At 43.1% G+C, this 13,419-nt stretch overlaps 1 protein-coding gene, 1 long non-coding RNA gene and 5 other non-coding genes across 7 annotated transcripts; 1 reads left to right on the top strand and 6 right to left on the bottom strand.

Moving 5' to 3' along the window:
- Positions 1 to 2,472: 2,472 nt before the first annotated feature.
- On the bottom strand, positions 2,473 to 5,799 carry LOC109873329 (uncharacterized). Its single transcript, XR_002252584.2, has 8 exons — positions 5,522 to 5,799; positions 4,905 to 4,986; positions 4,579 to 4,620; positions 4,269 to 4,320; positions 3,983 to 4,039; positions 3,543 to 3,587; positions 3,249 to 3,305; positions 2,473 to 2,726 (listed from the first exon to the last, which is right to left on the bottom strand). It is a non-coding gene; the product is annotated as an uncharacterized LOC109873329 (long non-coding RNA).
- LOC116358217 (small nucleolar RNA SNORD65) lies at positions 3,390 to 3,465 on the bottom strand. The gene has a single exon (XR_004206095.1). It is a non-coding gene; the product is annotated as a small nucleolar RNA SNORD65 (small nucleolar RNA).
- On the bottom strand, positions 3,667 to 3,739 carry LOC116358218 (small nucleolar RNA SNORD65). Its single transcript, XR_004206096.1, has one exon. It is a non-coding gene; the product is annotated as a small nucleolar RNA SNORD65 (small nucleolar RNA).
- On the bottom strand, positions 4,124 to 4,199 carry LOC116358216 (small nucleolar RNA SNORD65). The gene has a single exon (XR_004206094.1). It is a non-coding gene; the product is annotated as a small nucleolar RNA SNORD65 (small nucleolar RNA).
- On the bottom strand, positions 4,435 to 4,509 carry LOC116358215 (small nucleolar RNA SNORD65). Its single transcript, XR_004206093.1, has one exon. It is a non-coding gene; the product is annotated as a small nucleolar RNA SNORD65 (small nucleolar RNA).
- LOC116358206 (small nucleolar RNA SNORD49) lies at positions 4,704 to 4,770 on the bottom strand. Its single transcript, XR_004206086.1, has one exon. It is a non-coding gene; the product is annotated as a small nucleolar RNA SNORD49 (small nucleolar RNA).
- A 3,020-nt stretch (positions 5,800 to 8,819) lies between the features above and the next one.
- On the top strand, positions 8,820 to 13,191 carry camlg (calcium modulating ligand). Its single transcript, XM_020464982.2, has 4 exons — positions 8,820 to 9,150; positions 10,935 to 11,401; positions 11,559 to 11,624; positions 11,755 to 13,191. The coding sequence occupies exons 1-4, from the start codon at positions 9,012 to 9,014 to the stop codon at positions 11,953 to 11,955; spliced, it is 873 nt and encodes a 290-aa protein (XP_020320571.1). The 5' UTR covers positions 8,820 to 9,011; the 3' UTR covers positions 11,956 to 13,191.
- Positions 13,192 to 13,419: the final 228 nt, after the last annotated feature.

The following is a 13,419-nucleotide window of genomic DNA, read 5'->3' as shown; positions in this document are numbered from 1 at the left end:
CTCAGTTTTTCTGGGCGGCAAGCTCTAGGAAGAGTCTTGGTGGTTCCAAACGTCTTCCATTTAAGAATGGAGGCCATTGTGTTCTAGTGGACCTTCAATGATGCAACCAGTTTTTGGGTACCCTCCCCCAGATATGTGCCTCGACACAATCCGGTCTCTGAGCTTTACGGACAATTCCTTCGACCTCATGGCTTGGTGTTTGCTCTGACACGCACTGTCAACTGTAGGACCTTTTATATAGACAGGTGTGTGCGCCTTTCCAAATCATGTCCAATCAATTGAATTTTCCACAGGTGGACTCCAATCAAGTTGTAGAAACATCAAGAATGATCAATATCGAGTCTCATGGCAAAGGGTCTGAATACTTAAAACCTCTTAAGGATCGGGCCCTTCTTTTCAATTTTTGCCTAAAATGACATACCCAAATCTAACTGCCTGCCTCAGGACCTGAAGCAAGGATATGCATATTCTTGGTATAATTTGAAAGGAAACACTTTGAAGTTTGTGGAAATGTGATATTAATGTAGGAGAATAACACATTAGATCTGGTAAAAGGTAATGAAACAAACATGCGTTTGTCTTATTTTGTATCTTTGAAATGCAAGAGAAAGGCCATTATCTGATTTAGGACTATAGGCGCAATTTAGATTTTGGCCACTAGATGGCAGCAGTGTGTGTGCAACGTTTTAAACTGATCCAATGAACCATTGTATTTATGTTCAAAATGTATCAGGTCTGCCCAAATGTGCCTTTGCAAAACCACTCAAGGTGGTCAATATATATATTTTCAAGTACATAACTGTGCACTCTCAAACAATAGCATGGTATGTTTTCACTGTAATAGCTACTGTAAATTGGACAGTGCAGTTAGATTAACAAGAGTTTAAGCTTTCTGTCCAAATAAGACATGTCTATGTCCCTGGAAATGATCTTGTTCATTACGTCTTGCTAATCACATTAGCGCACGTTAGCTCAACCGTCCCATGGGTGGGACACCGATCCTGAAGAGATCCTTAAGAGGTAATCCAATTTCAGCAGTGCCGATGTAACGGATGTGAAACGCTAGCTTAGTTGGCGGTGGTGCACGAAACAAATAGTGTTTCAATCGGTGACGTCACTTGCTCTGAGACCTTGAAGTAGTGGTTCCCTTTGCTCTGCAAGGGCTGCGGCTTTTGTGGAGCGATGGGTAACGATGCTTCGTGGGTGACTGTTGTTGATGTGTGCAGAGGGTCCCTGGTTCACGCCCGGGTATGGACGAGGGGACGGTCTAAAGTTATACTGTTACACCGAGCCCTCCTGTTGTTTGAACTTACATGGACTACGACAGCGTCAGCTGTCGCAGAACGGTCGGAAGTAGGCTTTTTTAATGTCCTGTACTCATACAAGACAGCACAGGGTTTTTGCCCCCAGGAACCAAGATGTTGATTACCATAGAGCTGCCAATGACAACAGCTGGTTCTTTCACCTTGAGGACCGAAGGGCGGTGGCGCCCGATGGACCCGAACGAGCTGTAGTATCCAATGTGAATGATGAATGACCGGAGTCTTAGCCCCCAGGGAATAAGGCACCGGACCCTCTTGATCCAGGGCGGCGAAGCCATTTCTAGTCTGTGTCCGGCCCGGACTTAACTACGCCAAGGTGGGCCCCTGTTGCCAGAGGTCGCTGTTTTTCGACTTATTAACTATTCAGTCTCCAGGGACGGGGGAGACCCCTTTGGGAAGGGATCCCTGCAGAGTTCCCGGCCAGTCGGCTGTGGAGAGCCGACACGGCAGGCAACACTTCCACCAGGTCAGAGCGGCATCCGGGGGCATGGATTCCACAGTAGCTTCTGTAGGTTCGCCACTTCTCCGCTGTTGTCCTCTGCAAAGGAATATTAGCTCTTGATCCATTAGCCTCATTATCAATGTGGATTTAAATGAAACATAAAATGTACCCTAAATTTGTATTAAGCCTTTGTGCTTCATACCAGGACTATCCAACCTTGTAGCTGGAGAGCTACCGTCCTGTAGGATTTTGCGCCAACCCTAATCTAGAGCACCCAATTCTAATAATTAGCTGGTTGATAAACTGAATCAGGTCAGATAAAACTGGGGTTGGAACGAAAATCTACAAGACAGTAGCTCTCCAGGAACTGTGCCGGAGAGCCATGCTCTAAACCAACCAAATTAGACAGGGGTTTGCACAAGAAATGCAGTCAAATATAGATCCTCACACTAATTAGTAACCGAAAGGTTACCTTAAGATCCCCTCATTCTGCTGCGAGGTGAGCCATTTGACTTCAAAACTGTAGATTTGTACAATCCTATACCGGGGTCCTTTGCGGACCAGGGCCGTGCAATGTTAATCAGCAGCATGGGAAACAGCATTCTGAGCCAACTCCTGCACCCATGTTAACAAATTCATTGCTTACCTGACATAAATCACAGGATTATTTCACATTCATGCACAAGTTATCTGCAGATAAACAAAGACCTTGGTTAAAACTGATTTATTGAAGTTAAAAAGAATGACCGTCTTTTCTATAGTCACAGACAAACACCATTACTCAGCAAAACCTCAAATAAACGAAGCAGAACACACATGGAAAAGACAAAGGAAACCACTGCACACTGCTGCTCATGATATTTATTAACAATGTTGAGCCTTAGGTCTTCAGGCATCCATGTCCCAGGCGAGTCCCATATGGGCTACCACACAACAACTCCTTTCTTCCAGTTGATCACTTCCTGAAAGAGGAGGTAAAAAAAAAAAGGTATAAGTTTAACATTCAATGTATCAAAAATATATGATCCTATATTATATAATTTCCTACCATACAGAACAAACATTTAAATGACAATCAAAGACAAGTCTAAAAACAACCCTCCACAAGCAGGGTCTGTACCATTATTTTACCATCATGTCAGTAGAATGAAACAGTCATAAAAACAAAACCGCAAGGAACTGCAGAGAGGTCATAGACCATCAGCAGTAATACATTAAGTCCTATCAGTCAGGTACTCATGGAACCAGTTAAATGCTGCTTCACCCAACCCATTAGAGGAGTCCATGCAATAAGGAATGATCAACAGTATCTAAGGCTTTGGAGAGATCAATAAACTATTGTGCTGATCATTTTATTATCCATAGTATTTATTACAACATTTAAAGTCAGGGCTGCTGCAGGAATTGTGCCCTCAGGATAAATGTGTAAGATCAATTGTTGATCTTAACACTGGTCTCTTAGTGGCAGTTCTGTGGCAAGTTACCAGAGGAAGAAAGGAAGCGCCGGCCATCTTGGAAACGCCAGCCACGTGGAAGAGAATCTGAAAATGTATGAGTATTGTTTAGAGTTAATTCCCATTTTAATAAATTGAACTCTGGTCAAGTCAATAACAGCCACTTGATGTGTTCAGAAAACCGAATTATCACCACTAAACAATCGGACGGTAATTCCAGCTGTTTTCAGTTTAGTAGTCATCATTACCACACCAGGACCCATAAAGAAACGCACAGCATAGATATAGAATAGGGTTTCACAGATTGTGAAAGTGACTACTCACCTGAAGTATCGATGGGAGCTGAGAATCAGCAAGGGGGCAACCGAACTGACGAGGAAGATGGAAAATGAATAATCAGTTGAACGAAACCTAGAGTTGTCAAATTGAAACACGCTCAAATGTAAAAAAAAAACAACAAATGTCACCACTATACAATCTGCAGGTAATTCCAGCTATTTTCACTTTAGTATTCATCATAGGGGCAGCAGGGTAGCCTAGTGGTTAGAGCGTTGGACTAGTAGCCGAAAGGTTGCAAGTTCAAATCCCCGAGCTGACATGGTACAAATCTGTCGTTCTGCCCCTGAACAGGCAGTTAACCCACTGTTCCTAGGCTGTCATTGAAAATAAGAATATTTTCTTAACTGACTTGCCTAGTTAAAAAAAATAGCATAAACACAGGTGACCAAGCTAAGGCAGCTTGAGCCCAGAGTGAATGTCCTTACCGTCCACAGGTCCAGTCCAGGGAGAACTTGCAGGGATGTTATTCAAAGGGACACCACCTGAAAAGTAGAGAATCTAAGATTACAATATGTGATAATGTTATATAGGCAAGTTCCATTTTTTTCCAGTCGGAGCCAGGTCATGTTCAGAAAACCGAATATCACCACTGTACAATCTGACGGTAATTCCAGCTGTTTTCAGTTTTAGTATTCATCACAACACAAAATTACAGCTACCCTGAGAATGGGACAGGTGAGGTGTTGGCTTTCGCCAGCGTGATAGGCTTACCTTACCAGGATACTCGTCTACTTGCCATCAACCCATTGGGGTGGTTTAACACCTGTTAAAAACAAAATCACAAGGGTTATGAGAATATGAATACTATCATCTATTCAGAAGCAGCTCAAGAGTGGGGAAGAACCTAAAGTAAATATTAAAGTAACTGCCAGGTCAGGTTCAGAAAACCAAATATCACCACTAAACAATCTGACGGTAATTCCAGCTATTTTCAGTTTAGTATTCATCACAACGAGACTAGACAGATACCACGATAAAATGTCAAAGTGAAGTCTAGGTGAAATGGGTGTGGTAGTCTTACCATGAGTCTTCTAGTCATCAACTCATTGGGGCGGTATCACTCCTGTTCAAAACAAATCACAGGGGGGGGTTACGATATGAAAACAATCATCTCCTGAACACGGCTGAAGTTCTCTTAACACAGCTGATCAGAAGTAGTTGAAATCATCAGTTGTTGCATCAAACTCTTCCTATTCAAGCTTTCATCACTGCCAGCTGTGGCCATGGTGCCTATTCAAAATCATTCATCAGAGGACTAGACACCAATTCGTTTAAAATTATAAACAATTTGCCATTGAATACCCAACTAGACATTACTATCAGGCCTCAATAGCCAGTTGAATTTACCAGCCATGTGCAGTCAATGGGGTATGCTCCAGTTCATACCGCCCTGGCCAGGTCCAGAAGGAGTGGGCTCCCGAATCTAGAACTAATGTACAATTTGGTTAATGCATGAGGACTAACAGGACTTGCATTTCAAAAATGTGTGGACTAGCTAATTTAGCCAACTAAACGCCTCGATTTAAGATGGAGTTGAGCTGCAACTATGGGCGGACTGGAGCTCCGACGTCACAATAGTGACGTTTACAAAAAAAAAAGAAAACGACTTCAGCGCCCAAAGAACAGGCCGCAATTACAAACAACATGTCTGTAATTTCGGGATATTCTACGGGTACCGAAATCAGTAGTTAACTTCCATGTTATGTAACGTATGAGCAGCGCCAGTTCGTCAACACTAGTCGCCCCTTAGCTCAATCATAAAGCGCGGAGTTGAGTTTAATCGGCTACAGTTACCCATGCTAATTTCCATTGCGTAAACTGGTTTTCCGTGTTCGTGGATCAGATGGCTAACAGTTTAGGAATCTTCGTCTTACTAGATCACATCCATAAATTGTCAAAAATCGACCACGTTAGTTACGTATTAGCAGTTAATTCAGTAACATCCGCGCCAGACATAAACTTACCCCCGGAATGGTTTTACGTTTCTCCAGTTCCCCACGTGCATGGTTCTGCAAGGCCCAACCCTCCACAACTACCAATCTAGCTACTTGGAGTTAATAACCAGTTCAGGAGCATTGCAAGACTCAAGTGGCAGCAGTGTACCAATAACTAACGTTAAACACCAATGAAGCATTTCTAAGACATAACTTCGACATTGAGAAAGGCGTCTTCAGGTCGATCACAAGACTAATCGAATGAGCAAGCATGTGGCTGGCCAGTCTTTTGCGCTATATAAACTTCTGGTGCATTCAAGCGATTTGGGGATTCGGAAAAAACGAGCTCAGATTCGGAAAAAACGAGCTCAGTATTTTTATTTTATTTATTTATTTTACCTTTATTTAACCAGGTAGGCTAGTTGAGAACACCTTTATTTAACCAGGTAGGCAAGTTGAGAACACCTTTATTTAACCAGGTAGGCTAGTTGAGAACACCTTTATTTAACCAGGTAGGCTAGTTGAGAACACCTTTATTTAACCAGGTAGACTAGTTGAGAACACCTTTATTTAACCAGGTAGGCTAGTTGAGAACACCTTTATTTAACCAGGTAGGCTAGTTGAGAACACCTTTATTTAACCAGGTAGGCTAGTTGAGAACACCTTTATTTAACCAGGTAGGCTAGTTGAGAACACCTTTATTTAACCAGGTAGGCTAGTTGAGAACACCTTTATTTAACCAGGTAGGCTAGTTGAGAACACCTTTATTTAACCAGGTAGGCTAGTTGAGAACACCTTTATTTAACCAGGTAGGCTAGTTGAGAACACCTTTATTTAACCAGGTAGGCTAGTTGAGAACACCTTTATTTAACCAGGTAGGCTAGTTGAGAACACCTTTATTTAACCAGGTAGGCTAGTTGAGAACACCTTTATTTAACCAGGTAGGCTAGTTGAGAACACCTTTATTTAACCAGGTAGGCTAGTTGAGAACACCTTTATTTAACCAGGTAGGCTAGTTGAGAACACCTTTATTTAACCAGGTAGGCTAGTTGAGAACACCTTTATTTAACCAGGTAGGCTAGTGGAGAACACCTTTATTTAACCAGGTAGGCTAGTTGAGAACACCTTTATTTAACCAGGTAGGCTAGTTGAGAACACCTTTATTTAACCAGGTAGGCTAGTTGAGAACACCTTTATTTAACCAGGTAGGCTAGTTGAGAACACCTTTATTTAACCAGGTAGGCTAGTTGAGAACACCTTTATTTAACCAGGTAGGCTAGTTGAGAACACCTTTATTTAACCAGGTAGGCTAGTTGAGAACAAGTTCTCATTTACAATTGCGACCTGGCCAAGATAAAGCAAAGCAGTTCGACAGATAAAACGACACAGAGTTACACATGGAGTAAAAACAAACATACAGTCAATAATGCAGTATGGGGTCAGTGACCTTCATGTCAGAGAAGTCGGAGTTCTATGACGATGAGCTAGGTTGAAGTTCCGAGGTGTCGAGAACGCACCATTGGTCTCCGGGCATTATATTGAAAGGGTGATGACACGTTCATGTGCTCATCGAAACTCGGACATTTCTGACTTGGAAGTTCGTTGAAGAAACATGAGTTCCGAGTTTCCCACTTGAAAGTACCAGAATCGACTAATAGTAAACTCCTCTAGTCTGTAGGGGAGGAAGGTAGGGAGTCTGTAGGGTGGGGAGGAAGGTAGGGAGTCTGTAGGGTGGGGAGGAAGGTAGGGAGTGCGATGACACGAGGACATCTCCTGAGTACAAACCAAGTGGAGTTACTTTTACCTACTCTCTTGAGAACCGTAAGGATCTCGAGGTGGAGTCAGCCGGTAGTAATGATTGCTCTGAAGTTGAGCCTGACCAAGATGAGGTCAACCTTACCTGTGGCAACGGGTGTGGTGGAGACTTCCTAGCTTTGCCCCGATGAACAAACCAGAAATGATTATGGACCGTTAGGAGTGAGATTTTTTGCAGAAAGTGGATCCATGTTTTTTTGGCCGACACATATGTTGTATGAAGGTGGGTGATGAACAAACTGGGAACTGTTACATTTGTCAACGTCTCGGGAAATGGAATTGTGTTGATTTATTTTGCGCATCGTCCGTCCAGAGGCAGCAGGTACTCCGCATCACGTGTTCCGGGGGTCAACCTATTTTTTTAACTGGGCATGTCAATTACGGACTAATTCTGATTTACAATGACAGTCTATCCTGGCCAAACCCTAATCTGGATGACACTGGGCCAATTGTGCACCGCCCTATGGGACGCTCCATCACAGCCGGTTGGAATACAGCCTGGAATTGAACCAGGGTCTGTAGTGATGCTTTCAATATGCAGTGCCTTAGACTGCTGCGCCCCTCGGGAGTCCTAAAAGTAACTCCACTTGGTTTGTTCTCAGGAGATCAGGAGAACATAGTCAGAGGGCAGTGTGAAGATGGGGCTGGGAAAGCACTTTGTGTAAACTGTGGAGGGCACACATGCAGCTGGAGATCCGAAGTGCCCTGTACGAGAGAGACAAGTTGAGATTTCCAGAGTTTGAGTGGGGAAGAAGGTTTCATTATGCTGAAGCAGTAAGGACCGTAGAGGATAGCCAAAGGGTGAGGGATTCAGCTGGTGAGTAGGCTTGAAGAGAGGGAGAGCCAGAAGGGATGAGTTTTAGTATTTCTTGCGTTTATAGCCATGGTGATCAACTGCACTGCACTGATGGAGCGGAAAGCACAGAAGATAGATGAGGTAGTTGAGGCAGCAGAGAAACATTGAGGTGTGACATTTTAGTGCAGATGATCTACAGGGAGTTTTGAAAGAAGGGGTTCCATCCTCCCAGTCCGACAGCCTGGTGTAGGATCATTTAGGCCCAAAGTAGTGGGATGGGTGGTTGTTTTTTGGGGGGATAGTGGAGGCTCCACAGGAGGTTGGTGACACCTTAATTGGGGAGAATGGGCTTGTGGTAATGACTGGATTGGAAATAGTGTAATGGTTACCAATACATCAAACATGATTTCCAGATGTTTGATCCCATTCCATTTGCTCCGTTCCGGACATTATTATGAGCCGTTCTCCCCTCAGCAGCCTCCTGTTGTGTTTTGGTGCAGGGTTAGATGGTGGTGCAATTCAAATGTTTCAAATGTGCTGTGTTGTGTATTTCTGCCTTTCCCCTTTTCTTGTGACCAAAATGTGCAATCCACACTCCGACCTGCGAAAGGCAGAAATACATAACACAGCACCTCGTCTGCCGGAAATTCACACCAAAAAGAAAAAGAAGAATCTCTAAGCAAATAACTTAAATCAATTTAAACTCGGATATTCTGAGTTTCCGGTAGGACGTGAACGCGGAATGAGATCATCAACGTGCGCACTTACACAGACAATAGGGCCCATTATGACGTGTCCCACTTAGTGTTCGCTGTTCTCTGTTGTAATAATCTAAGGATTTGTGTGCACGGTTACACAGATCAGAAAATAGTGTGTCTTATATCAAATAATCATATTATTTCTGAAACTATGGACGCCCCCGAAGAGAAAACTAGTCTTTCTACTGCACAAAGAAGAGCAGAAATTCGGAGGCGAAAATTGCTCATGAATTCCGAAGACCGAATGAACAGAATCGTGGGTTTCACCAAAGCTGAAGCTGAAAAGAACGGTAAGGAAAATCTAACTGATAGTAAATGGTTTGCTGGCTGATCAGACAAGCAGATTGCATTGCCTGTTAGTTTATTAGCTTGCAGCTCTACCATCGAAACTGGCAACTAACGTTGCCATCTAAATGTTAGCTGCACAGTACACACTTACTGAGCTAGCTAGGGACCATAATGGTGCAGTGAGTTGAAGAGAAACCTTGCGTCAGTGTGGAATGTACTGTAGTCATGACAATTCAGTGCCCTTCTGTAATATATAAAAAAGCTCACTAATATAAATGTGCATTTTATATATATTAGTATCAGTCAAAAGTTTGGACACCTACTCATTCAAGCGTTTTTCATTATTTTACTATTTTCTACATTGTAGAATAATAGTGAAGACATCAAAACTATGAAATAACACATGGAATCGTGTAGTAACCAAAAAGTGTGGAAGAATCTCAAATATATTTTGGATTTCTTTAAAGTAGCCACCCTTTGTCTTGAGAGCTTTGCACACTCTCAAGCAGCTTCATGGTTAATTTGAGGAATTGATTTCCTTAATGCGTTTCAGCCAACCAGTTGTGTTGAGACATGGTAGGGGTGATCAAGTGCATATTATGGCAAGAACAGCTCAAATAAGCAACGAGAAACAACAGTCCATCATTACTTTAAGACATGAAGGTCACCTAATGTGGAACATTTGTGAAGTCGCAAAACCCATCAAGCGCTATGATGAAACTGTCTCTCATGAGGACCGCCACAGAAAAGGGAGACCCAGAGTTACCTCTGCTGCAGAGGATAAGTTCAATAGAGTTACCAGCCTCAGAAGTTGCAGCCCAAATAAATGCTTCAAAGAGTTCAAGTAACAGACACATCTCAACAGACGAGACTGCATGAATCAGACCTTCATGGTCGAATTGCTGCAAAGAAACCACTACTAAAGGACACCAATAACAAGAAGAGACTTGCTTGGGCCAAGAAAAATGAGCAATGGACATTAGCCCGGTGGAAATCTGTCCTTTGGTCTGATGAGTCCATATTTTGAGATTTTTGGTTCCATCCGCTGTGTCTTTTGTGAGACACAGAGTAGGTGAATGATGATCTCTGCATGTGTGGTTCCCACCGTGAAGCATGGAGGAGGATGTGTGGGGGTGCTTTGCTGGTGACACTGATTTATTTAGAATTCAATGCACACTTAACCAGCATGGCTACCACAGCATTCTGCAGCGATACGCCATTCCATCTGGTTTTCACTTAGTGGGACTATCATTTGTTTTTCCAACAGGACAATGACCCAACACACCTCCAAGCTGTGTAAGGGCTATTTGACCAATAAGGGGAATGCTGCTTCAGATGACCTGGCCTCCACAATCACCTGACCTCAACCCAATTGAGATGGTTTGGGATGAGTTGGACCACAGAGTGACGGAAAAGCATCCAACAAGTGCTCAGCATATGTGGCAACTCCTTTAAGACTGTTGGAAAAGCATTCTAGGTGAAGCTGGTTGAGGGAATGCCAAGAGTGTGTAAAGCTGTCATCAAGGCAAAGGGTGGCTACTTTGAAGAATCTAAAATCATCTAAAATATAATTTGATTTAACACTTTTTTTTGATGCCATGTGTTATTTCATAGTTTTGATGTCTTCAATATTTCTGCAATGTAGAAAATAGTAAAAATAAAGAAACTCTTGAAAAAGATTCTGGTACTGTGTATATCCATATATAGAATCTCTATGTTCGTATCTCACTTCACAGAGAAGTCTAGTTAGCCTAATCCATTAAACTGACAATGCCGTCTCATACAGGAGCGTCAAGTCGTGTCACAGAGCCTAGGTTCCACCTGGACTTGGACAGGAACAAGCCGTGGTCAGCATCCTCATCCCCAAGACTGTCTCCATTCCTCCCAGAGGCAGTAGGCAGCAGCCACCCCCATAGCGATCTTCCAGAGAGGAAAGGCTCTCCCCTGCCAGACAGCAGCGAGGTGCTGGGTGTAGACAAGGATGTGACTCCAGGGGTCCGACAAAGGCCACGGGGAGAGGCCCAGCTGGCAGCTGATGAGCCCAGCCATTCCGAATCCCCACGCAGAGGGTTGCAGAAGTATTTATCCCGCTTTGATGACGCCATGAAGCTCAGAGGCCAACTCGCCAATGAGAATCAAGCCCAGGATGCAGCTGGGTCAGACCCAGAAGAGTTGGACTCCTTCAGGCTCTTCAGGCTTGTCGGCAGTGTCCTCCTCGCCATCTTTGTCAGAGGTTTTGTCTGCAAGTATCTGGTGAGTCGGATCAGAAAAGTGTTGCATCTTCCCTTGAGGTTTTTGGATTTGTTCAATACCACTGACCTATTCTGTCTTCGATTCGGCTGCACTGATTGTGATATGAGAGTAGACCTGTAGCATTTCACTAACTTGGTTGTACTCTTTTCTTTTGCAGTCCATATTCGCACCATTTCTCACCCTCGAACTGGCCTACATGGGGTTGTACAAGTATTTTCCAAAGGTTTGAGATACATCTACACCGTTACTATGTAGTGAATGGAGCACAGCTATAAGAAATGGGTCAGATGTATGTGGTCATATCCTGTGCAGTATTATGATACATACATAAATGTGTAATAACCTTCCGCCAGGTTGAGAAGAAGATGCAGACCACAGTGCTGACCGCCGCCCTCCTGCTGTCTGGAATCCCCGCTGAGGTCATCAACCGCTTCATGGACACCTACAGGAAGATGGCTGACGTCTTCGCCGACCTCTGTGTCTACTTCTTCACCTTCATCCTCAGTCACGAGATCCTGCTGTTGCTTAGTTCAGAAGAGACTGATACTCCCTGATGGACTGGAGGTCGCCGTGCTATGGCGCTGTAAATGTCACCCTCTCTCTGGGTGACAGGAGGGCATGACCCCTGATAGAGGGCATGGCCCCTGATAGCGATCCTTCACCCTACCTCCCAACCATGTCCCACCCTGAGTCAGTACACCCCATAGGGCAGGGTGTTCGAGGTGCAGGGTCTACAGGTGGATAAGAGAGGAAGACAGAACTTACTGGTTGAACAAGGTAACATAACATGCATTTGTGTTCTGGCCCTCTTACTATCCAGTAAAACAACACATGTCACTGCACCTATCTGTTGTATATTTAAACATCTTACATATTAATCTTGTCCATAGGAGCTACTTTTAAGTTACTGTTTAAGTAGCTCCCTACAGTGTTTACATAAGTGGGTCAGTTACTTTGCAATTTTGTTTGTTTCAAGTGAATTAATCTATCTCGTATGGAAGACAGGAGAAGCACTTGTCTTCCAGTGTTTTGTTTTTGGACCCTTTTATTCTTTAAAGACATGGTTGACTTTATTTGTACATGTGCAAAGCTCTTATTGAAAGAGGTCAATTGTGTGATCTGAACTAGGGAGAACAATTGCTTAGGATTGTCTTTTTGGAAAGTGTGTTTTGTCACTGCTATTCAGTGTCGGGCGGTGGGGTCTTATAAGCTTGTTTATTATCTGTGCTGAATAAGTCTGATTTGTGGAAATGTAATGTATTGCTCTCCTAGTTATCCCAGCCTCACTAATACAGTCTTTCTGTGGCATGCTACATCATCTGTTAATTAAACAAACAAAAAAAATGTATTTAACATGGCAAGTCAGTTGAGAACAAACTCATATTTGCAATGCCAGTCTAGGAACAGTGGGTTTAACTGCCATGTTATCTCGGGGATTTGATCTAGCAACCTTTCGGTTACTAGTCCAACGCTCTAACCACTAGGCTACCTGCCTCCCCACATCCTACATGGCACTAATTATTTTAGTTGGTGTGAGACTTTTTTTTTTCTTTCGTGACTTCATTGGTGTGTTCTTGTTTGTCAGAACGGCTTGATTCATTTTCATAATTTTGAAAATTATAATTTTGTTCAAGGTAAATGCTTTATTCATGCTTTATATATTGTATGTGGAATATTGAAATCAATATCAAACACAAATATAAAGAGATGGGAATGTTGCATCTTATAGTGGTATTTAAGTTCTGCTAAACAACATACTGTAATAAATATGCTGTGTTAAACAAATAAAACCAGCTTCCAGTTTTTTTTTTTCAGTCATTAAAATCCAAGATGTAGGCAGGGACAGAACGACAGATTTGTACCTTGTCAGCTCGGGGATTTGAACTTGCAACCTTTCAGTTACTGGCCCAACACTCTAACCACTTGGCTACCCTGCCACTAGGCTACCCTGTGACCTTGTAGATTTGACCTTGTACATTTGGGTCAACTATGTCTTATGATGTGTTTATGCACTAGGA

This window comes from Oncorhynchus kisutch, linkage group LG28, assembly GCF_002021735.2.
Source record: "Oncorhynchus kisutch isolate 150728-3 linkage group LG28, Okis_V2, whole genome shotgun sequence".
NCBI classification, from domain to species: domain Eukaryota; kingdom Metazoa; phylum Chordata; class Actinopteri; order Salmoniformes; family Salmonidae; genus Oncorhynchus; species Oncorhynchus kisutch.
This window is presented reverse-complemented; position numbering and strand designations above follow the sequence as displayed.